Source organism: Mauremys mutica, chromosome 2, assembly GCF_020497125.1.
Source record: "Mauremys mutica isolate MM-2020 ecotype Southern chromosome 2, ASM2049712v1, whole genome shotgun sequence".
Classification (NCBI taxonomy): domain Eukaryota; kingdom Metazoa; phylum Chordata; order Testudines; family Geoemydidae; genus Mauremys; species Mauremys mutica.
Genome location: NC_059073.1, coordinates 19,364,404 through 19,389,562, shown reverse-complemented (window position 1 = coordinate 19,389,562; position 25,159 = coordinate 19,364,404). Strand labels below are relative to the sequence as shown.

Here is a 25,159-nt window from a genome sequence, read left to right as displayed (position 1 = left end):
GGAACAGTCAGCATGGATTCACCAAGGGCAAGTCATACCTGACCAACCTGTTTGCCTTCTATGATGAGATAACTGGCTCTGTGGATGAGGAGAAAGCAGTGGACATGTTATTCCTTGACTTTAGCAAAGCTTTTGATACGGTCTCCCACAGTATTCTTACGGGCAAGTTAAAGAAGCATGGGCTGGATGAATGGACTGTAAGGTGGATAGAAAGCTGGCTAGATCGTCAGGCTCAACAGGTAGTGATTAATGGCTCCATGTCTAGTTGGCAGCTGGTATCAAGCGGAGTGCCCCAAGGGTCGGTCCTGGGGCCGGTTTTGATCAATATCTTCATTAATGATCTGGAGAATGGCGTGGATTGCACCCTCAGCAAGTTAGCAGATTACACTAAACTGGGAGGAGTGGTAGATACGCTGGAGGGTAGGGAAAGGATACAGAGGGACCAAGACAAACTAAAGGATTGGGCCAAAAGAAATCTGATGAGGTTCAACGAAGACAAGTGCAGAGTCCTGCACTTAGGACAGAAAAATCCCATGCACTGCTACAGACTAGGGACCGAATGGCTAGGCAGCAGTTCTGCAGAAAAGGACCTAGGGGTTACAGTGGACAAGAAGCTGGATATGAGTTGACAGTGTGCCCTTGTTGCCAAGAAGGCTCACGTCATTTTGGACTGTATAAGTAGGGGCATTGCCAGCAGATCGAGGGATGTGATCATTCCCCTCTATTCAACATTGGTGAGGCCTCATCTGGAGTACTGTGTCCAGTTTCGGGCCCCACACTACAAGAAGGATGTGGATAAATTGGAAAGAGTCCAGTGGAGGACAACAAAAATGATTAGGGGGCTGGAGCACATGACTTATGAGGAGAGGCTGAGGGAACTGGGATTGTTTAGTCTGCAGAAGAGAAGAATGAGGGGGGATTTGATAGCTGATTTCAACTACCTGAAAGGGGGTTCTAAAGAGGATGCATCTAGATTGTTCTCAGTGGAACCAGATGACGGAACAATGGTCTCAAGTTGCAGAGGGGGAGGTTTAGGTTGGATAGTAGGAAAAACTTTTTCACTAGGAGGGTGGTGAAGCACTGGAATGGGTTACCTAGGGAGGTGGTGGTTTTTAAGGTCAGGCTTGACAAAGCCCTGTCTGGGATGATTTAGTTGGTGTTGGTCCTGCTTTGAGCAGGGGGTTGGACTAGATGACCTCCTGAGGTCCCTTCCAACCCTGAGATTCTATTATCTCCCTTCCTTCCTAAGATAGCCAATAAGTGGCTAGAGATGCAGAAGTGGGAAGGCACCTTTGCATCCTCTCAGCATGTGTTCTCCTCTCTCATTCAACCGGGGCTATCCCAGTCACCACTGGCCACATGAAGTTAAAACCCACTGAGGCAGGTGGCTAGCACTGCCATCAGCCCAACGTCTGCTTCTCTTCACCTCATCCCTCCTAATATATTTCCACTTAGCACCCTAAACAATTCCTCCCGCCTCTGGGTTTACACCCTTCACATGTATCCAAGAGGGTTACCACGGTATTACTCTAGCTCCAGAGAGCAATCTTTTGGAATCTGGCAACATTTTGCTTTTGAGAAAATAAATAAGCTTCCCAAGCAGTATTGTGCCGTTTCACTCTATGGCCTAGACTGGAATGCAGACAACACACCCGTGCAGGGGAACAGGTCCCCTTACACCCTTACTCCAGCTACCCAGATCTTGGGAGTGGGTGAGAAGCAAGGGTCTCAGTTGCTGGCTTACACCACCCCTAGGTCCCCACTCACTGGCCAGGGTAGCCAAGCCAGTGCAAGAATGGTTAGAAATCTACTGCTGGTACAAGTCAACAGTGACTCACAATCCCCCTCCAGGAGCAAGCAGGGGAGGAATGGTGACACAGGGGAGAGTATGCGAGAGCGAGCACGTATGTGAGAGAGCATCACAACGCCTCCCTCCCAGAGCTGCTACAGGAGCACGCCGCCACTTGCTCAGGGTGGTGCCTGAAGTCACAGTCTAGTCCTGTCAGAACCATACTGCAGTATCTGACACTGAACTCATAACCGCATCAGGCATCTTGGAGATCCAAAGGGAAACCATCAATGTTTATGAAGCAGATAACCCAGCGATAAATGCTGAGTGCTGAGCTGACTACACAGGGTACGGAATAACAGGTGCTCTCTTTAGGCCATAGCCTGAGGACATTATGGGCTTCACCCTGCAAATCTTATGTGAATAGCTCCACTGATGTCAACGGCACCACCCAGCTGAGCCCTGGGGGCAGGATCAACTGAGCTTAGTGTTATAACCTGGCTAAGTTTTAAGAATCCCATAAAGGATTTTATGACCCAATAAGGCTCTTATCTCTGTGTAAGAGAGACGAGTAGTAAAAACCTCCCCATTCCCCTGTTATCAGCAATTATACCAGATGACATTTAAGTCAGTCAGTCAGTCCCCAATCCTGCAAGTGCGGAGCCCTTCCTGGGAATGAATAAAAAATAACCATGCATAAAATAGCTTATTCCAAAAAGTGCAGAAAGTGAGAATCTTAATAAACCATGTTTGCAAATCAAGGGGATGGGGGGGGGAGTAAGGAAAATACACAGAATCTCTATTACATATATTTGCTGCTTTCAGTTTATGCTTCCGTAGGAAGTTGGGTGTCATCACACCATCATCATCACGCAGCTTGCTTATAATTGTTGCTAATAGAATAGCAACAATTCTGCAAGAACCACCTCTCTCTTGTCCTCAGGAAAATGAAAAGTCCCATCACCCACCCCTTGAGGCCAGGCTTAGGAAATGAACACACAGCATGGACCAGTGACTTGGCGGTGGACTTGGACTCAGGAGCCCTAGGTTCTGGTCTTGCTCTGTCACTGACCTGATGGGTGACTTTAGCAAGTGACATCACTTCTCTGTGCCTTCATTTCTTAAATGACTAAAATATCAAATCCAGCACCGTACTTCTTCTTTTTTTTCTTTGGGGGGGGGGAGGGAAGGGGGATGAGTTGTTTTTTAACTGGGGTAAGTCTCGTGTCATGTGATGTGAAATATTCTACATGATGACAGATGATGTATCAGACATAGTACAAATTACATTAAAAAAATAGGGTAAAACCTAACCATCTCTGATGTTTTGGGGTCCAACCCAGACCAGTAAGGGTATGTGTCACCACCTGCCTTGCAACTCTGGCTGCCTTCAACACTATGCTGATGTGGCTCACAGCCTGAACACCATCAGCCAGCAGACAAGCATGCAGGTCACATCCCGGCTTCCACCACTCAGTTACTTTTTGCACAGTGACCCCCAATACCTCTCAGATTTCCCCAAAACTATACTTGTAGTGTCCAGTCCTCTCCTGGAACACTCACAAATGTTACTAAATTCATAGCTCCTTTAAAGAGTAAATACATGGCAGCTCATTAATTTAACTGGTGTTTAACAAACACTCTTATTTCAATCACAGCACTGAATTGGTTTACAGTCAAACAAATTTATTAAACAAACAGTCACAGGTTTAAGTGATACCAAGCAGAAGGAATTGGAATAGAAATGATTACAAGCAAAAGTAAAAATATGCTTCCAAGTGTGGAAGTAGAGCAAGAACTGACAGAGATTTGAAGGGGATTTCAATGCATACAGTCCCCTCTGTGAGCAAGAGTCAGGCTAGCTGTAACCCTAATAACGCAAGACTTGTAGAAGCGAGGATTGTGTGAGGCGAGTGGGAAAAAACTGCGTGAGAAGTTGTTGCGACCTTGTGTTAGATATGGAATGTAGACTAGAGTCTAAATAGATGTGAAAAATAAGGTATCAGGATGACCTATGTATAAACAAAATGCAGCTGTTGCTCATTATTGTATGTAACAAAAGGTATAAATGCTTGCTGTCATTGTTTACCTGGAGAGAGACCTGTTTATAGTTCTCTCCCTCCATGCAATTGCTCGAGATAATAAAGTATCTGACTTTGCTGTAGCCAATCAGAGAGCGAGAACTGTGTTTTTCTCCGACACAAGACTCAAACTTAATTTCAGCAAGTTACAATCTTGCCTAAGCAGGTTTCCTACCTATATTTAGTTCCCAGAGACATCAAGCCCTTGGTTGAAAGACCCAACATCCTGTGATTTCAAGAGCTCTGGCCTCTTGAATCCCCCCCAGTTCACATAGACAACTACAGGGTTCTCGCTCCTTCTTTTTATAGTCCAGTAAACCTTTGAAATGTATTATTTGAAAAGTAAGCCCAAAGTTTCCCTCTTCTGCTGGGTCTAGATGCCATACTGTCTTCTCCCCCACTTGTTAGCTTTGTTTACCTTATATGTAAATGTACCTTCATTGTCTCTGCCTGATGACCAGGATGGTCAGAAAAGCAAATACTCATTGCTTTGTCTAGGGTAGACTGGGCTTATGCACTGTTCGCCAAACACACTTTAAGAATATAATTCTATCACGTGTTTATAATGCTTTGTACACCCTCCATACATAAACCACACAATGATTTTCAGGACCAGCATGTTACCAGTTTGTAGATGACACCTTTGAGATACACATTATGATAACACTGTGTGAAGTGCAGTGAGTATGTCTGGCCTGACTAGAGCTGACACAGAATAGTGAATCACCAATGGGCCTCTGTCACAGCATCCAGTTGCCATATCTGATTTCTGACAGCTTCATTGCATGCAGGTGGAAGTAACCCTGTAGCAAAAACAAAAAAACAAAAACAAAAAAAACCCAACAACAACAAAAAAACACCAAATGAAATAAATTAGAGGGGGAAAGCCCCTATACCATGATATGGTGTAATTAGCAACAGCTGTTTCCTCTTTTATATGGAATGGTAAAAAAGCTTGACAATGCTTCATGCTATGGATCTTTAATTCAGAGGGGCTTTCCCCCTCTTGAGCTTGTTAACATGGATCATTATTGGTCAGAGTTAATTTGTTGAGGTGCGGGATGAGAAATTTGGGCTTGCATGTAGCTCTGATCAATACAAGCAGGGCCTGAATGTTAGGAAAAAGTGATGATTTTCTGAGAAAGCACCATGGAAAACGGAGTTTAGAAGGAAAATATGACATGCTACATGATATACAGATAGGGCGAAATCCTGACCCATTAAAGGCAATGGCAGTTTTGCTATTGACTTCAACGGGGCCAGGATTTCACCCACAGAGTATAATAGTAACTTCACCTAAGTTAAATATCCCTGTATAAAGCTCTTGGAGCCTTTTTCAACATTAAGGCCACAATCCTATAAATTGTTTCACATGGACCTGCGTGGCCAGAAAATAACAGTTAGATTCAACTTCACCAATGCATGCTGATACATCTGTAGGAAAGTAATCCTAACTACATCAACTCAACAGTAGGCAGCAACCTAGAAAACAGTGACATCAAAAAAACGAAAGGGTAACCAGTATGAGTTTATAATACAATGTGACAACAAAAATTACAGAGACCATTTTGGATAACACCTGCAAAGGAATCATGCAACAGCCCGTGGAATATTGCATAGAAACATACGGACAAACTGGAGGAAGTTCAGAGAAGAGCAGCAGAAGCAGTTAGGAAATTGGTGGGGCTGACTTTTGCAGGAAGAGAGACTCATCCTGGGAGGTATGGAAGTCAGATGTTCAGCACCTCCCAGGATCAAACTCTGGCAGCATTGGCTACATTACAACAACTTAAAAGAATCCATTTGATAAATGTTGGAAGGGTTGCAGCACCAAGGAGGCCAAGTAGTTATACCAAGGGGGTATAATTAGTAGAGATGCTTGGGAAAGCAAGAACCAGAAGCAGGCCATGGAGCTATTCATGGGGGCACCCCAAAAGCGGAAGGTGGTGGAGGGATGGAGAAGGGGACCCTCCCTTCCCTTAACAGCATCCAGGAGGGTGAGGGAAGGGCAGAGTTATGGAGCCTCCATACCGCTGAGGAGTCTGGGGAATATGTAATATAATAGAGCTCTCCCCCCTTGCAGCAGCAGTGAGGAGGATGGGGGAGCTGTGAGTACTGAAATTCTCCCAACTCTACACAGTCAGGAAGCTCTGTGCTGGGCAGCAGGAAGAGAAATAAAGCTCCTTCCTCTTCCCTCCTCCAATTTCAGCCTCTGGCTAGTAGGCGCAGGCCTCTAGTGCCCGGTAAATTCTTCAAACCCTCGTTTATTGTACAGTATGTGGCGATCACATGCATGCATGTGGCGATCACATCCTATCACACCAGGCTGTTGGATAAATTCTCCCTCCACATGTGAAGACAAATACTCCATCTATGACTATGATCATCTATGTGCTATTTATACAGAGCTAAAGCCCTCTGCCACTAGACCAGCGTTTCTCAAATGCAGCCACCAGGGGCCTTTCTTGCGGCCACAGCCTCCTGGACTATGATGGGGGTGGGGGATAAAGAAGCAGCCCCTCCCCCTCCTTGTTGCTCCTGGATGCACCATCTTGGTGTTGGTTGCTGGGGCCACCAGCCCAGGTGCTGGGCCCTGCCCCCGTCTGGAGACACCTGGAGGAGCAGGCAGCTGGTACGTTCCCCACCTTCTCAGGGGCAGTGGGGCTAAAGCTTTGGGCTTCAATCCTGGGGTGGAGGGGCAGCAGGCTCTGGCTGTGGGGCTTTGGGCTCCAACCCCAGGCCCCGTCCCCTGGCCACGGAGCTTCGGGCTCTGGCTGTGGGGCTTCAGGCTCCAGCCCTCTGCTCCCTCCTTGCCCCACCTCCATTGTCCCTGGCCCCGCTGCCTTCCCCACCCCCATCCAGGGCTTTATTTGTCTCCAGGCATGCCAGGGCTGAGTAAATCTTCTGTGAAAAGTGATACTTATATGTTTGCTGTGAAAAGTGATATTAACACACATACAAGTATCATTTTTCACAGCAGACTTACTAGCTAGCAATAAATACATTACAATGATTTGGACATGTACATGTCCATATTTGTTTGTTTTTCCTAAAGCTAATTAAGTATTTTAGGAAAAAGTGTGAGAGCGGCTGCCAACAAGAGTCGGTGGCCGCACTCTGAGGCCACCAAAAAAATTGTCCTGAGAACAGAGGATTCAGGGAGCCTGGGGCAAAGTGGGGGAGCTGCGGCGCTTGTACTCACCCGGCAGCGGTCCGGGTCTTCGGCGGCATTTCGGCGGTGGGGGGCCCTTCAGTCACACCGTGTCTTCGGCAGCACTGAAGGGCCCCCCACCATCGAAATGCCGCCAAAGACCTGGAGCAACTGAAGGGCCCCCCGCCGCCGAAATGCCACCGAAGACCTGGACCACCACCGGGCCAGAGCTCACAGGGCATTTCAGCAGCGGGGGACCCTTCAGTCGCTCCGTGTCTTCGGCGGCACTGAAGGGCCCCCTGCCGCCGAAATGCCGGATGAAGACCCGGACCGCCGCCAGGCATGGGCTCGCTGGGCCCCTGCGGGGCCCGGGGCAAATGCCCCACTTGCTTCCCCCTCTGAGCAGCCCTGTGAGAACCCCGGCACCATAGCAGAGCCAGGCTTCTTTTCATCACCTGGGGAAAGCTATTCCCTTTCATACCCATGCACTGAACCAATTAAGATACCTCCATTTTCCTCTGTCTGCACTTTGTTGTCTTTGGCCATGCCTGGTTTGTAAACTCCTTCATCTCCACCCCCTGTCCTCCTTTCACACAGCCATGCTCTCAGAGAAAGACCTTCAGATGGAAGACATGCCTTTTTACTAGTGATGTGTCCTTCTCATGTTAGCACAGGCAAGTATGGTCAGTAAAAGACATTCAAACAAAGAAAGACTGAGAGAAATAACTCTTGGAATGAACAAACACCATTTCAGCATTTGGCACATTATTATTCTCCACTTACTCAAACACTTTTATGACCCTGACAAGGAGAAATATTATCACCACAACCACTACACTTGCAGAAGTTATTGGATGAGGTCTTTTTTGCCAGTGATTTGATCATAATGGTCCCTTCCAGCATTAAAAATAAAAGGTTAATCTTTTAAACACATTTCAAAAACTGTAAAAGGCCTAATTTTCAAAGAAAAAAAGGTAAATGCAGTTTCACAAGCAAAAATGTACTTGCAACTGTGTGCTAATCTGCATGCATAAATTCTTCGGTTGCATGCACAATTCCAATAATTGTGCAAATAGCCACTGACACGTAGACAAGAAACAGCATGGTCCTAATTTTGAATACCACGCGAACACTCAGCATTAACATTACTGTTATGCTGAAAGTTGCCAATAGCTACCACAAGGAATCCTAGAACCAAAGACAATAACAGACCTCATTGAAGCCAGTGAACCTATTTCAGGCTCAACAGAAGGAGCAATGAAGCCCATTTTCATAATGCAATAGCTGCAGACAATGGAAGGTGCCACCTGCGGCACTAAACTGCATGGCAAGACCTGAGCAGAGCTAACCCAAGTAGATTAACAGGCACTTCCCTGGTTGTAAACACAGGGGCTAGGATATTGGTGTACAGGCCACGTGTGTTGAGGCTTGTCTACACAGGAAAGCTATGTGTGTGTAAGCTAAGGTGTGACTTTAACCCACTGCAGTGTTACCAGTCCCTGTGTGAACACTTATTTCAGTCTGTATGCCTTTTCCAGTTCAAGTTATGTTGTTTTAGAAGGAAATTAAACTACACAAAAATGCTGCCCTTATTCCAGAAGAGGATGTCCACAGAGGAAGTTATAACTACAGCAGTTTAATTATACCCATATAATTGGACAATTATAATTGTAGACAAGCTCTTGAAGAAAGCCAGAGAGAAAGGTGTGAGAATGATCCTGAAAGATATCAGAGAACATCAGTGAGACCCAGGCCCTGCCTCCACTCCATCCTTTCCCCCAAGGCTCCACCCCTACTCTGCCTATTTCCACCCCCTCCCCCCAAGCTCACCCCACCCTCGCTCCTCCTCAGTGCCTCCTGCATACAGTGGAACAGCTGATCCGCGGCACGTGGGAGGTGCTGGTGGGAGGGGGAAGCACTGATGGGGGGCTGCCGGTGGGTACTAAGCATCCACTATTTTTTCCATGGGTGCTCCAGCACTGGAGCACCCACAGAGTCGGTGCCTATATCAGAGACACAGAGCTTCTTTGGCAAAGGGCTCGCTGGAGTGATAGACCGAGGGGTTTCTAAACAAGGAAACTGCCAGTTGTTGTTTATTCCCATTATTACTCCTGAGGGCATTCTGGGCCAAAAAAATAAAAATTCTGCACACAATATTTTAAAATTCTGCAAATTTTATTTGTCAAATAAATGTGGAGGCTCCAGGATAGCACTGGGGAGCACAGGCCACAGAGATGGGAGACTGCAGCTCGCCCTCCCCCACAGCAGACACGGACTCAGCGGTGAGGCTGCACCCAACCCTGACACAGTGCAAGGACCGGGCCTGCCCCAGAAACACCCCAGGGCTCTGCCCTTCCATACTAGGTGCACCAGGTGTGGGCAGGCAGGTTCAGCAAGGCAGGATCCAAGTGTGGACGGGGTCTTAGTGTGGGGGGATCCAGGTGTGGGTTGAGAGAATTCTATGTGGGGCAATCTGGGTGCGGGTGATTCAGTGGGGAATCTGGGTGCGGGGGGGGATTTGGATGCACAGGGGCTTTTGGAGGGGGGTTATGGGTGCAACGGTAATGGGACTCTGCAGATGGGTCCCGGGGAAGGTGATTGGGGCTCAATGGAAGGGGTCTCAGTGTGGGGGGGAACAGAGCTCAGAAGGGGGGTCTGGGGGGCTCAGTGGGGGGAGTCCAGATGCTGGGGGAGTGGAGCTCAGTGGAGTGGGGATCCACGTGCAACTGGTTGGGGCTGAGTGGGGTGGGGATCTGGATGTGGGTGGCTTGTCAGGGTGGTTCAGGTGCAGGGGGAGTTGGGCTCATCAGTTTGGGGTTCTGAATGCAGGTGGGTGAGGCTCGGCGGGAGGGTCTGGGTATGAGGCAGTGTGAATACACGGGGGTTGGATGGAAACAAGACTTTATGTATACTCTTTGTAAATAAACAAGATTTCACCAAAGAATATACCTGACTTTTACCATCAATTTCTAATTCTAATGGAGCAAAATTATTCACGATATTTAAGTCCAAAGCAGACTGTGAAGAGTTACAAAGGGATCTCACAAAACTGGGTGACTGGGCAACAAAATGGCAGATGAAGTTCAGTGTTGACAAGTACAAAGTAATGCACATTGGAAAAAATAATCCCTACTATACATACAAAACAATGGGGTCTGAATTAGCTGTTACCACTCAAGAAAACGATCTTGGAGTCATGACAGATAGTGTTTTGAAAACATCCCCTCAATGTGCAGTCAAAAAAGCAAACAGAGTATTAGAAAAGGGATAGATAATAAGACAGAAAATATTAGAACACTATTATATAAATCCATGGTACACCCACACCTTGAATGCTGCGTGCAGGTCTGGTCGCTCCATCTCAAAACAAGCTGTATTAGAATTGGAAAGAGTACAGGGAAGGGCAATGTAAATTATTAGGAGTATAAACCAGCTTCCATACAAGGAGAGATTAAAAAGACTGGGATTGTTCAGTTTAGAAAAGACTAAGTGGGGGTATGATAGCAGTCTATAAAATCATGAATGGGGGGGAGGAAGGGAATAGAGAGCTGTTATTTACCCCTCACATAACACAAGAACTAGGAGTCACTCAATGAAATAGGCAGCAGGTTTAAAACAAACAAAAGGAGGTACTTCTTCACACAACACACAGTCAACCTGTGGAAGTTGTTGCTTTGAAGCCAAAAGTATAACTAGGTTTGAAAAACACTTATCTAAGTTCCTAAAGGATAGATCCATCAATGGCTATTAGCCAAGATGGTCAGGGATGCAAGCCCATGCTCTGAATGTCCCTAAGCTTCTGACTGCCAGAAGCTGAGATTGGATGACAGGGGATGAATCACTGAAAATTGCCCTGTTCCTTTCATTCCATTACAAGTATCTGGCATTGGCCACTGTCAGAAGACAGGATATTGACTAGATGGACCATTAGTATGCACCTAGTATGGCCATTCTTATGTTCTTATGCACTAAATATTGGCTAACCGCTCAGGCCAAAAGGTGCCACAACATTCTGTCAAAGTTTGCATTAAAATTCTTTTGCTATTGGACTCAAACTACACTGAACCCAATTAGTTGCTCCTTTTACACTGATTTTGACAGGCTACTCACACACTTAAAATTAAGCACATGCTTAAGTATTGTGCTGGATTAAGGCCAGAGTAGGTAACTCACAAACACGTCTAGTCCAGATGTTCCTTCAAAGGTAGCCATTGTCAAAGTAGGTCAATTTGAGCCTAAAAATATTTTTCCCAGGCACAAATGGATAAGCCTACGAAAGATCATTTTAAAATGAGAAAGAAGCCAGCACATATTTAGTTGTTCTTGGACCATATTTTCTATAAAGCTATTCATATTTAAGTTATCCCTTTTAATACTGTATGTGCCAGAAGCAATTGAAGTAGCAATGCTTCCATGCCTTCATAATCTCTGTGAAGTGCTATGCAAAACAGTATATAGCACTGTTAACTAAAGAATAAACACTATTATTTATTTATAAGTGTTTCTACAAAGCGTATCATTATAGTATCTGACCATCCCCAGCAGTGTACCTATATCGCTAAGATCCTGACCTATTTCATTTCAGACCAGGACACAAAGAATTTTTCCAAGCACTCAACCCTCTGATTAAAAAAAAATCCTTATAGTTGCTAAATTAGATTCAAAATTACTTAAGGCCAAATTGTCCACAGATACATATATGATACCCCATGGCTTTTATGGGAGCTTTTCACATCCATCCCAGGGCAGAATTTGGCTTCAGCAATATACATACACACACAATAGAGGTATGTGTGTATATAGATAGATCAGTGATTTTTTTAAAAGAATCCAACTATTAGTAAAAAGTGAAACCAGACTATAATACACAGCCTCTAACTCTCTAGTTTTGTGTTTCATTTGTTTTTAATGTTATGCTAGAATTCACAGATCCATCTGTAAACAGGTGAAGAAGGTGGAAAAATCCTGCCCATTTCTGGAAACTTTCTGTAGGTTCAGATACAGAGAAAACATACATACGCAGGGGATGAGAGCACCGCACACCCGCCTAACCAAAGCTGCGGCACCCATGAAAATGCAGGTCTCATTACAAACCAGAAGAATCCAATGATAGTCTGAGCAGCACAACAAAATCTTGATGCTCATTTCACCATTAGGGTTACCACCCGTCCGGGTTTTACTGGACAGTCCGGTTTTTGGCTTCTGTGTCCGGTTCCCATTTAGGGTGCCTGGTTTTCGACCAGAAAGTCCAGTTGAAAAGGGGATCTGGCAATCCTAAATGGCAGCTGAACCAGAAGTCCAGTTACCACAGAGTTGGGGGAGGTGCCAGGTCTTCAACCCACACCAGCTCCTGCTCAGCCGGGGCTGCCTCCTACTTGCAGGCAGGCTCCTTGAGACAATCCAGCAGGTGACAAGGGTGAGGAGCTAATGTCGGAGGCAGAACCTTAGGGAGAAGAGGCGGAGAGGGGGCAGAGCCTGGGGGAAGAGGCAGGATGGGTGGGGCCTTGGGAGAAGAGGTGGGGCGGGGTGGAGCCTTGGGGTCCAGCTAGCAGCAATTATAAAGATGGGAACTATTCACCGTAGCTCAAGTCTCACCAATGGATCCTAGAATACAATCCCAGGACACAGGCTGTTATATAAACCTTTAACTGTTGTGCAGTACATGGAGCAGTTTGCTGTGCTGTACTGTGAGGTAGTAACTCATTCCTCAGGGATACCTAGCACCGGGAGTTGTACTCTTTATGCCAGAAACTCTATTCTATTTGCAATATTTAGTATTCCAGGTCTTCATTTATTCCCTCCAAGACAATGGCTATCACTCTGTGATGCCCACCCATTTGAGATACGGTTCGGGGGCCAAGCAAGCTTGTGATGAGCACACCCGATTCCTGGCCCTCTGCACCTGTTCCTGACCTTAGGCTGGGGGACCCGGGCCCGCTGTCTCCACCAAGTCCCAGCCCAGGGCCCTGTGTGAAGCGACACCAACAGGATCCTCCCCACAGCAAGCCTAAGTCCACTGCTGTGGGCTATTTCCTACCTAGAGGTCCCTTCAGCTGGGACATGGCCCCTCTGTCCAACAGTCACTCATCAACTCAAAAGAGTCCATATGAACAGGGCCCTGCAGTACCTGCTGGTTCCCAAGGAGGGTGGTAGTTGGAGAAAGCTCTTTCTGTGGGCCTTGCTCACTCTGTGGTCCCCTCTCAGCTCCTCTCCAACTCCCTCTCTCCAGCAGTCTGTCCACCACCCTCTGCCCGGGTTGCTGAGATCCCATTTAAGCCACTCCACCAGTCGGAGCATGTTCAGAAGGTCCAGGGGTACGGAGCTACCTGGGCCCAGTATTGCCTTTTAACCCCTTCAGGCTCAGTGTGGGGTTGGTATACCCCATCGCCGCACCATCTGACTGAGAGGCTGCAGGTCATAGCTTACGTAGCACATAATAGTGTGGTCAATAAAACTTCATTTACATTAGTGGGAGGGTAAATTTTTCAAACGTTACGCTCCTAAGTGCCTAAGAGCCTTTTGGAACATGGGACCTAGGCACTTTTGTAAATTTTACCAATAGTCTTATTACTATGAGTCCTCCTAGGGCTCTGCTTTCTTTTCTCATGCATGTCAATGACATACCAGCTTTCTATAGCCAAAGATTGAACCATAACAATGCCTGCTTACAGCAACCAGAATACGGTTGAACCTTATTAATGCACGAACAAAACCCTGGCTGTCTCCACAGGTCTCAGCAGAGATGTATTAGCAGAGGTATGCGGTGAGGTCTCCAATTACTGAGACTTCATTATTTTTACAAAGTATACTACAGAATGTTTATTGGTGCATTATGAAGTATTAGCATAAATAATTAAAACTGGACTAGAATTGTCAAAATAAACAAATAAAGAGCATTCACTAATGGAACAACCCTGCTTTTTAATTGTGTTGATTCACTTGGAGGCAAATCCAAGCTGATTAGCTGGGCCAAACGCTAGGCAAATGAGCAGGAATAAGGGTTTCTTCCCCTACTCCCACCCCAGTGCAGCTACATAGGAGGCTACCGCAGCCTAATGGCTAAACACCCAAAAGCCCTGATGTGGCAGGGAGAAAGAATGGGAAGATCCATGCAATCGCAGAACCTCAAGCCACACCTCATCCTGCCCAGTCCCGCATGCTGCCACTCCAGGGCTGCCCCCTAAACAGTTGATCTCCATATTGAGTCCATCTGCACCCAGTCCCTCCCATTGCACAACAGAACTATGCCAGTTCTGCTGCCTGGAGTGGTTCCATGTACTCACCCATCCCGTCAGCAGGGCCGGCTCTAGGCACCAGCCGACCAAGCACGTGCTTGGGACGGGGCGGCGCTCGGGTTTTTGGGGGTTTTTTTTGGTTCGTCGGGACAGCGCTGGAGAGGGGGTTTTTTGTATCCGCGGCGCAGCGCTCGGGGGGGCAGGGGCTTCGGGCAGCGTGGCGCTGGGGAGGCGGGGGCTTGCGCAGCACTTGGGAGGCAGGGCTTCGGGTGGCGTAGTGCTCGGGGGGCAGGGGTTTCAGCGGCGCGGCACTGGGAGGGGGTTCAGCAGCGCGGTGCTTGCGGGGGCGGGTACGGCGGGGCGGCGCTCTTCTTTTTTGCCCCTTAGACACAAATCCCCCACCAAACTCAGTGACAAAACTAGCATTGACTTTGTGGAGTACTGGGTGAGCCACTTATCCGCTAAAGGTCTGATCCTGCAATGCTTTGCTCAGATGAGTCATCCTTTGCTTTCAGGACCTTCCACTGAAGATTAAATGCAGCTTGAAATCTGTCTTACTAGCGCTCACAATATGTATTATTTTTCTTAAAATCCCAGCTCTTGGAGTCATGTGATCAGCTGAGACTCTCAATTTTTATTTTTAAGTACGTTTCAATCATAGTTGCCAAGAAAAACTTGAAAATGGGACCCAAGTACACTCTAAAAGCAAACAAAAAGAACCCAGAATGTCCTATTTAAAAAAACAACAACATGATTTTGGGAGCCTGAATCATATGGTCTGGGTTGGCAATACAGAATCTGTAATTTCTTTAAGGCAGATGACTGGGTTCCTGGAGTTTTTACAATATTCAGCAGTGCATCTAATTAAATAGTGATTTAAATGAGTACAAGGCATTGCACCCTAATTTGGGGTATTGTTGGGTTTTACAATTATCTGCGTTTATTGATTTTAATAATGCAAAAACATTTTTTTTTGTTTTTAGGTAGGAGCCTTGAGTAATGATTAACCCAATGCTATGGACAGACATTTCAGAATAAGATATTTTTTCCCATTTTTAACTCTTGCCTTCTCAATGGCAGAGTTTATACCCACTGATAACTTGGACCTCACACACCTCTGTTGTTTGAAAATGCAGCTGCACATATTCCACTAGTGGATTGTTTCCCCGCTTTGATGAGCAATATCTACTGGCTGATCAGAGTTGTAGCAAACTTGTATTACACAGTCAGCCATGGGCAGGCAACTGATCCACAGGCCACCAGCACAACTTCAATGGGACCACTATAACAGGGAGCTTTACCACTGGCTTCTGTGGGAGCAGAATTAGGCCAATGTTGAGCTCTTTTGAATAATCCCACCCTAAAATACTTTTCCACTAGAACTATTCCATGTAAGCAATTGCTGTAGTTGCCATAGGAATGTTACAAAATTGCAAATAGGAGGGGCAGTATCTGGAAGACACTCTCTCTATTGAGGGGTTGGCTGAAAAATTTCCACAAATTTGAATGGAAAATTCAGTTTTCAACTAAACAAAAAAGGGTTGCAAAAAGTGTCTGATTTCTGCAGAAAATTTCAACTTTTCATAAAGAGAAAGAGAGAGTGTAAATACATACAGATATAGTGTACTTACACTTTCAGGAAGCCTTTGATAAGGTCCCTCACCAAATGCTCTTAAGTAAAGTATGCAGTCATGGGATAAGAGGAAAGGTCCTGTCATGAATCAGTAACTGGTTAAAAGATAGGCAACGAACAGTAAGAGTAAATGGTGAGTTTTCACTGTGGGGAAAGGTAAATAGCAGGGTCCCCCAAGGATCTGTACCGGGACCAGTGCTGCTCAAAATATTCATAAATGATCTTGAAAAGAGGATAAATAATGAGGTGGCAAAGTTTGCAGACAATATAAAATTACTCAAGAAGATAATTAAGACCAAAGCTGACTGCAAAGAGCTCCAAAGAGATCTTACCAAACTGGGTGACTGAGCAACAAAATGGCAGATGTACTTCAGTGTTCATAAGTGCAAAGTAATGCACACTCAAAAACATAGCCCCAACTATGCATACCTAAATTAGCTGCTACCACTCAAAAAAGAGATCTTGGAGTCATTGTGGATAGTTATCTGAAAACATCCACTCAATGTGCAGCAGCTATCAAAAAAGCTAGAAAGTTGGGAACCAACAGGAAAGGGATAGATAATAAGACAGAAACTATCATAATGCTACAATGCAAATCCATGGTACGCCCACACCTTGAACACTGCATGCAGTTCTAGTCTCCCCATCTCAAAAAATACTATAAATGGAGAAAGTACAGAGAAGGGCAATGTAAATGATTAGGGGTACGGAACAGCTTACATATGAGAGATTAAAAAGACTGGGACTGTTCAGCTTTGAAAAGAGATGACTAAGAAAGGATATGATAGACGTCTATAAAATCATGACTGGTATGGGAAGTATTATTTACCCCTTCACACCACAAAAGAACTAGGGGTCATCCAATTAAATTAATGGGGCACAAGATTTAGAACAAAAAAAAAAAGGAAGTATTTCTTCACACAATGCACAGTCAACCTGTGGAACTCTCTGCCAGAGGACATTGTGAAGGCCAGAAGTATAACTCGGTTCAAAAAAGAATTAGATAAATTCATGGAGGATAGGTCCATCAATGGCTATTACCCCAGATGGTCAGGGATGCAATGTCATGCTCTGGGTGTCCCTAAACCTCTAACTGCCAGAAACTGGGACTTGATTACATGGGATGAATCACTCGATAAATTTCCATTTTTCATTCCCTCTGAAGCATCTGGCATCAGCCACTGTGAGAAGACAAGATACTGGGCTAGATGGACCTTTAGTCTGATCCACATGGCTGTTCTTATGTACACATACATATGCACACACACCTATATGTACTTTACCCACACACACCACATCCCAAAAACCAAAAAATTACAATTTGGAAATGACTCTCATGGGAGTTATAGTTCATGTGATTCATACCTCCTTTCTCCTCTCTGGGACGGATTCCTCAGCCAGACTACATCTCCCATGATACACCAGGGCCAGGGACTCCTATGATGCTCAGCAAGCTGGAAGATCATGATGCATCAAGGGAGGTGTAGTTTGGCCAGGGAGTCCGGCCCATAGAGGACAGCGGGGGCAATCAAACACCTGAATTACAACTCCCATGAGGCAGTGTAGAATTGTACCTTTTTTGATTCTGAATTGAAAGTTTTCAGACAAGAATCTTCAGGTTTCTATTTATCACTGAAAAGTTTAAATTTTCCATGTGAGAAAAAAAAACTACTTTTCCAACCAGCTATATTATTAAGTTATAGACACACTGTGATGATATTTGAGAATGCCTGCCCTAAGTCACTGAGGAACTTCTCAGATGCTAGGTGGACCCAAGTTCTGATAGACACTGAGAAGACACTACATATTTTCAGAAGGAAAGATAGTGTCAATTTCTTTGGTCCCAGTTCTCCACTCTAGTCAGTGCAAGTGTGAGTGCACACACATGCACGTGTGCAGAACAAGAGAGGAGATTCACAAGAAAACACACGCAGGTAATAACATCTGTTTCTGTGACTCACAGTTCCCTGTGAAGACTACAAACCAATGTTCTGCATCAAGAAATATTCCCCTCACGCAAATTAATACCTGAGCCTGCAAATACTGTCAGATGCAGTGTTTACTGCCTTGGGAAGTTTCATTGACCAACTTCATTAAAACTAGAAGTGTAATAAACTTTACGGACCTGCTCCATAGCCCCTTGAAGGTAATGTGAGCCTTTCTATTGATTTCATTGAACTTTAGATCAGGCTTTATCAGTACTATTTCTGGTAGTAAGCAAGCGCCGGGCCTTTAAGATGTTCATTGGCAATAGGTTTGCACATACTGCAATTTTCTTTTTAATTTTAAATCTTTTTTTGGATTGTGAGGCTACCCAAAGGATCTAGTCCACTTTACTGACCGAGCAGTAACGTTTCACTAAAATACATAGGTTTTTTTTAATGATAAAAATCACACAAAATAGGCACTTGTTGAAATGTTTTGGATCCTATCACCCACTCACACACCCCTAATAAAATGTGAACAACTATTTGCGTCTCTGGCGAGGCTCAGTCTGAGGCGTTCCAGGACAGTTCTACTTTCATGGCAGAGCTGTAAATCCAACACAGGAGAGATTTATAAGCTGAAAAGCCCCTTCACTTCAAAGGCTCTATCATGAGTAAACAGAAATCAAATTTTAATCTAGAGCTCTAAATGTTAGCGTTTCCCATGGTATCATTCTTCCTGCTGATGGAATGATGTTCTCGTCTTTCTGTGAGAAGAGCAAAGCTCTGTAAGTCCCTAACAGATTTGCGAACAATCTTTCATTTCTTTAATTTTTAGAGTTTTGCTTTTGTAGGGTCTGATCCTATGACATGCTACATAGATTGTCTTTTTTTTTGTTGTGTTTGTACAGTGCCTTGCACGGGGTGGTTCTAGGCCTGACTAGGGCTCCAAGAAGATAAGTAACACAAATAATTAAATAATAAGGACGTTTTGAATGCCCACAGAATTCTATTGCACTCAGCGTCACACAAGGTTAGGCCCATACTGAACAATAATATAATAGGGCCAGATTCTAGTGCACTGGAAGAGACAGGGGAGGAGTACGCTGGATCCAGACAAAGCACTCCCATGGGTGGTAGGCTGGGGAGCAACCAGGGCATCCACCAATGTGCCAAGTCTCAAGAGTGTGCTTTGCTGTGTTGGGAACATGGCCATGCCCCCTCCCATTACACATACACTGCTTTCAGCAGCAGGCTCCGGTTGGAAGAGCACTCTGCCTCTTTTTAAAGGAGGAGCAAGTTGTGGAACAGAGTCCATTCCCCTTAGGCCCTCCTGAGCCATACTACCCTGCCCTGGGATCACCTTCAAAACCAACCCCACTCTACTCCCACCATTCCCCTGTGGGGTTCGTAGAGCACACAAAGGGTTTTGCCCTCAATGTGTTTGGGTTCCTAAGTAAGGGCCCAATCCAATTCCCACTGAAATCAATGAGTGTAGGATTTGTAGCCTGATCTATCGATTCTGTCTTAATTATACTGATTACTTAAGAATCCCCAGTTATCACTTTAAGGGTGTTCTGGCCCTTGTCCCAACATCAGGCCCAGTATTATTCAAATTATTATGTAGCTGAGAACCCCGATGTGCACAGCTGCAACACACACACTATAGGAACTCTTCTACATTCACAAATAGTTTATTAATACATTCAACACAGTCACAAACACTCTAACTCAGTAAGGTAAATAGAGAGGCTACAGAATGCACATCTTGCCATCCGTATACTTGCTCCATCCCTTGCAAGACAACCAGAAAGGTTAGCCAATATCTTCCTCATCGCCATTACCTTTCGCCATATCACCAGTGGCCATAATTCTGGCACCTCCCAAGGGCTACATCTCTCTCTCCTATTGCCCCCAGGCTGGGATGCAACTTTGATAATACGTTACGCTGATGCCCCTATATATAATGTACATTCAGTAGCGGTTTTTCCTCTTTTCCTTGTTTGTATTTCCTCATCCTACTAATGCTGAGGTGTCCTTCTTCTATGTATAGGTTAGTACATTGATACCATTTCAGCTCATGATCATACCTGTCTCCCCCTGCTTAAGCGGATTTGCGGTTATTACTTCCCATGTTCCTTGCGATAGCACTTACAGGAACATTCTACCTCCTACTGTTGAACAAGCTCTTCTTAGTACCCAAAATCTAAAGGTAACCACTAATCTATGCCAAGGGTTACAGCCAACTTAACCACTTATGCTAACTTAAGCTTCAGCTAATACCTTACAGGATACAGGCCTGTAGGTTTCATGCATTACGGCTGAATATACCAAAAGCAGCGAAATATGATGAAGGCAAGGCAATGATATAGTAAAGGCAAGCTAGCCCTGTGGGCTACAAATCGGGCCATAAAAAGGTGCTCACCAAAACAACTTGAGTAACTCGTGACAAATGCAAGGCCATGAAACTATAAAAAGCTATTTTATTTACTTTAGGAACAAGAGACCCTAGAAGTCTTCTTTACTTAACATGGGGACTGGTCCTGCTCCCGTTCAGGTCAATGGCCATGGGTAATCAGGTCCCAGTCCTGAAAGCTGCTGAGTTTCCACCTCACAGAAAGTGCTCAGACCCTCAGTCCTTACTCATGTAAAATTCCCATTGACATGAACAAACCAGATCCTGAGAAATGTTGAGCATCCGTCATTCATGGAAGGGACTGTAGTCATATCACCATTTGGCCCCACCATGTGTGTCTGGTAACTGGTAGATGCTATTCTTTTATGGAGCTCCTCCCCATGGTGTCTGAGCTCCTAACAAGTTATTTTGGATATCTCTTCCAATATAGGAACTGTTTGCACAAGTAATACATAATAAGTGTGTATCACAGGCTCAAAAGATGCCAGATGCTTTTTCAAATACATAAGACACATTCCTGCCCACAAAAGCTTCCAATGTACAAAGAAACAAAGAGCAAATGATGGGTGGAGAAAAAGGATATGACATACAAGGGTGGCTCCAGGCCCCAGCATGCCAAGCGCGTGCTCGGGGCGGCAAGCCACGGGGGGCGCTCTGCCCTCGGCGGCTTGCCTGCGGAGGGTCCGCGTAAGGCAGCCTGCCTGCCGTGCTTGGGGTGGCAAAATTCCTAGAGCCGCCCCTGATGACCTACAAAGTGATCAGAGTGAGGGCTGGCACATGGGTTCGTTTTACGGGGGAGTGGAGTCTTGTAGGAGACGGTGCTCTGAGATTTTGTTTGATTTTTGAATACCTACAAACCTCAATACAGTTACAAAGTTGTGAAAATAGGATTTTAAAGAGTGGTTTAAATGAGACAGAGTGGAGCATAGACAAATAGCTTTTGGAAGTTCATTCCAATCATATGGGATTGCCTAGAGCCAAAGTTGGTCGCAACCCCTTTTTAACGGGGTTGCCAGGGCTGGCGTTAGACTTCCTGGGGCCTGGGGCTGAAGCTGAAGCTCGAGCCCTGCCATCTGGAGCCAAGGCTGAATCCTGAGGGCTTTAGGAGGCTTCAGGAGGGCTTCCTGAGGCCCCCTGCATGGGGCTGAAGCCCTTGGGCTTTACCCCGCCAGGGCGGCAGGGCTCAGGCTTCAGTCCACTCTCCCAGGGTCACATAGTAATTTTTGTTGTCAGGAGGAGGTCGTGGTGCAGTGAAGTTTGAGAACCCCTGGCCTAGGAGAAGATGGGAGTGATTGTGAGAAAAGGCTGCACATGGAATTCTCAAGTCTCTTCTCTCAAAAGTCTCTTGTCTTAAAATCAGAAAACAACAAATTAATCAATTATAAAATACAGAGCAAGAGATCCAGGTTGTAACCTCCATCAAAGAGGTCTTCCCAGAGATAATATATACCTAATGCATTCTCTATCAGTTGTCATAAGCTTTCCTAAGTCACATACCCAGTTCGAACCAGCTGCCCTACTAGACTGGAAAAATGCCACATTATCTAGAGCTTAGTTTTTCAAGCAGTTCAACCTTGATATTTAAAAAAAAGCAAAAGAGAAAAACAATGTCCTGTTTCATATGACATACATCATGAAAAGAACAATCTAAGTTAAATGAGTGGGAGAGGAGGTTTAGCAATAAATCAGTATTATATCACTACACAAAAACTCATCTCAGTAATGAACCTGATCTTCCACTCCTTACTTAATCAAAACTCCCATGAACTTCAGTGGGAGACTTGTCCAATGGCAGAATCAGAGCCTTAAGCTCAATGGCTCTACTCATGTGAGTAAACACTATTTGTATGATAAGAATTGGCAGGTTCAGGCCACGGATCCACAATCTACACAGACTAGAGGACTTTCCTTGTCTCTGATAAAACAACCAACTTCAGCAATAACTCCTCAGTCTTCCTGCACAGAAATTTTGTCCACTATGGTTTACAACATTTTTTTAAAAACAGTGCTATCCAATATCCACACTGTTTTGCAACCGCATCCATGCAACATTATAAAACAAATTTATTGTAATGGGACACTGACAACTTAAAAAATCTATGTCGCAAACAAATTTATTTCTCTATGATACTAATAACATTTTACATTGTTTTAAAATGCACGAATTTTAGAAATCCAGCATGTTGGTCAGTCTTTATGCTGTCCTCTCATTTTGGACAAGTGAAATCAGTTTCACTTTCAAGCCCTTAGTGATACTATGATTGGGTTTCATACACTGCAGGTGGATGTTTATTTGTTTTAAAAAAATTTTAAATGTGCAAACATTTCTATTGGCCTTTGTTTTTTTTAAACCATGTTTATAACCACATTTAACATTTTGGGCTAGATTTAAGTTGTCAGTGTCCCTTTAAGCACTTTGATCCATAAATCTATCATAATTAGTCCTTGTTCCATCTCTTTTCCCCAGCTTTCATAGAATACCATTTTCAACATGTGTATTCAAGAGAATGTATCTGTACAAAGACACTAGAAAGCCTTTTAAATAAAACAGCCTTTCATTTTAGAAATCTTGATGATAGCAAAAAAAATAATTAAAGGCATATTTTTAGCCCATAATGAGATCTTGGTAATTTTCTCCTTGTTCAGAACAAGTTCCAATGAGCATTATGCCTACAATGATAAAGCAAAACAGTGGCATAATATGCATCTTCTATGAGAAATTCCCACACCCCTTTCAGGGTTTAGCCTTTAAAATTATGTTAACTCACATGTGCACTGGCTGGATGATTTATATTCTCTTCTACAGGGCCAGTCTCCCTGAATCCAGGCTCTCTACGAATACCCTAGTTACCAGCCCCAAGACAAAGCCAATTTCATTCAGCACCTTTCTCCCTGTTTTTTCAGGGATCTCCATGTATCCTCACCACCGCAATCGACTGCTCTTGCAACGGGTTGTTTTGCGTGCGTGTGTTCTGGTGTCGATTTACCAAAGCTTCCAACTGTATCAACTGGACTTTACAGGCTGCAGGACACGAGAGTGGGGCACCTCTTGGACCAAACCTCCCGCAGTTATTAGAAGAGCAACACAAAAGAAAACCACGCCGGAATGACAACACAACCCATCTTCTCCCCCTGCCCTGCCCCCGCGGATTACAAATAATCCACCGCTGGCGATAACCCCCGATACTCACACGAAGGCATGATACAGCAGCGCCCACCCTCTGGGTCTCTCCAGGGCATCATAGATTAAAGTTTGGATCCTCCTGTACTTGGCATTGTTCCTCTTGACAGGTCGGCTCAGAGGTGTTTTGGCCAAAAGCCCAATCCCTTGCGGATTCCTCTTCCCCCCCTCTCCCTTCCCGGCACCTTCCAGCAGCAGGGTCCCATCTTTATCGGCTCCAGCTCCCAAGGCCAAAGAACCTTGCTCCAGATCCCCAGCCGCGAGTCCTACTTTCTTCTCGTCTTGCTCCCCGCCACCAGCGTCCCCCGCAGCTGCTGCCTTCCTGGACTTGAGTCCCATCTTTTTCGCTGGTCCTTAAAGGCGCAGCTGGAGGTAAGCAGCAGCAGCAGCTTGCGGAGCCCCAAGGCCATGATCCGAGCTCCCCTCCCAAAAAAAAAAAAGAAAAAGAAAAAAAGAAAAAAGACGGGTGGAGAGGGAACCACGGCGCTGTCAGGCCATCATCCCTGAAGAGGCGCAGCAGCCGGGGCTAAAGCAGAGGCATGATGGCAGGAGAGAGGTGGGTGGCGGCAGCAGCAGCACCTGGCCCAGCAGGGGGATGACACCATCGCAGAGTTTATTGACAAGCCTGATGCCAGAGTCCCTTCCTCTCCCCTCCCCTCCCGCGCCTGCCGGATGCCTGCGAGCACCCCCCAAGCCTCACGCTAGGGAGTGGCCCATTGTATGTCCCCTGCAAACAGCCGCGCGCCTCCTCTCTCCGCCCTCCCCAGCCCCGCTGTGGCTAGTCATTCATTTTGCATTGGGCACGGTGCATCCCTTCAGCGCGGCGGAGCCGGCATGCGGCAGGCAGCGGGTGCTGCGTGCCTGGCAATTTCGCCCATGAGGCGCGCGGGGAGGAGGGGGGGGGGTTATTCCTCCGGCCCCACCCTTTGCAAAGCGAGTCCTCAATGCCCAGGCAAAGGCCGGGCTCGGAGCGCTAGCGGCGGCCGGGCAGGGAGATCCCAGCGCCCGCCACGGGGAAGACCCCGCTTGGGAGCCGGGGATCCCCCAGCAGCGTCAGCCGCCTCCCCCTGCCGCCGCGCGGGAAGAGGGGGGATTCCGCCCGCCCCACCCCGGGCTGCCCCGCGGGAGGACGCGGCTGCCTGGGCAGGGTCTGGCCCCGCGGCCGCGGGGTCCCCGCTGCGGCCGGGGCCTGGGGCAGCAGGAGGGCGGGAGGAGGCTGTGGGGGAAGGATGGCGGGAGAGGAGGGGCCGGGGGTGCTGCTGGCGCTGGTTGCCGCCCGCACACGCTGCTCGGGGGAGGTGGGCGGTGAACCCAGCCCCGCAGCTGCCGCCCTCCGGATCCCCCGGCTCGGGGAGGCGGCTAAGCCCGCAGCATCCCTAGCGCCAGGGGCCCTGACCAGCTTCTGCCCCTGTGGCAGCTGCTTGCCCTGAGCCCGGGCCTGGGTCTGTCTCTGTATGAGGAGGTGCCGCCCCCCCCCAGACCAGGCCTGGTTCTGTATGAGGAGGTACCGCCCCCCCCAGACCAGGCCTGGTTCTGTATGAGGAGGTGCCTGCCGCCCCTCTAATTCCCCCCCCCCCAGACCCGGTTCCGTCTCTGTGTGAGGAGGTGCCTCCCCCCTCCCCAACCCCAGACCAGGCCTGGTAAAGTATGAGGAGGTGCCTGCCCCTCCTCCAATCCCCCCCGCAGACCCGGTTCCGTCTCTGTATGAGGAGGTGCCTCCCCCCTCCCCAACCCCCCACCAGGCCTGG

At 46.5% G+C, this 25,159-nt stretch overlaps 1 protein-coding gene across 1 annotated transcript in view; it reads right to left on the bottom strand.

Annotated features, from left to right (window-relative positions):
* The window catches only part of KCNQ3 (potassium voltage-gated channel subfamily Q member 3), a 240,958-nt gene extending 216,913 nt beyond the window's left edge, over positions 1-24,045 (bottom strand). Inside the window, exon 1 of the mRNA XM_045006844.1 lies at positions 23,422-24,045. Coding sequence (XP_044862779.1) covers positions 23,422-23,750 — 329 coding nt within the window. The 5' untranslated portion in view covers positions 23,751-24,045. The remainder of the gene's footprint in view (positions 1-23,421) is intronic.
* Positions 24,046-25,159: the final 1,114 nt, after the last annotated feature.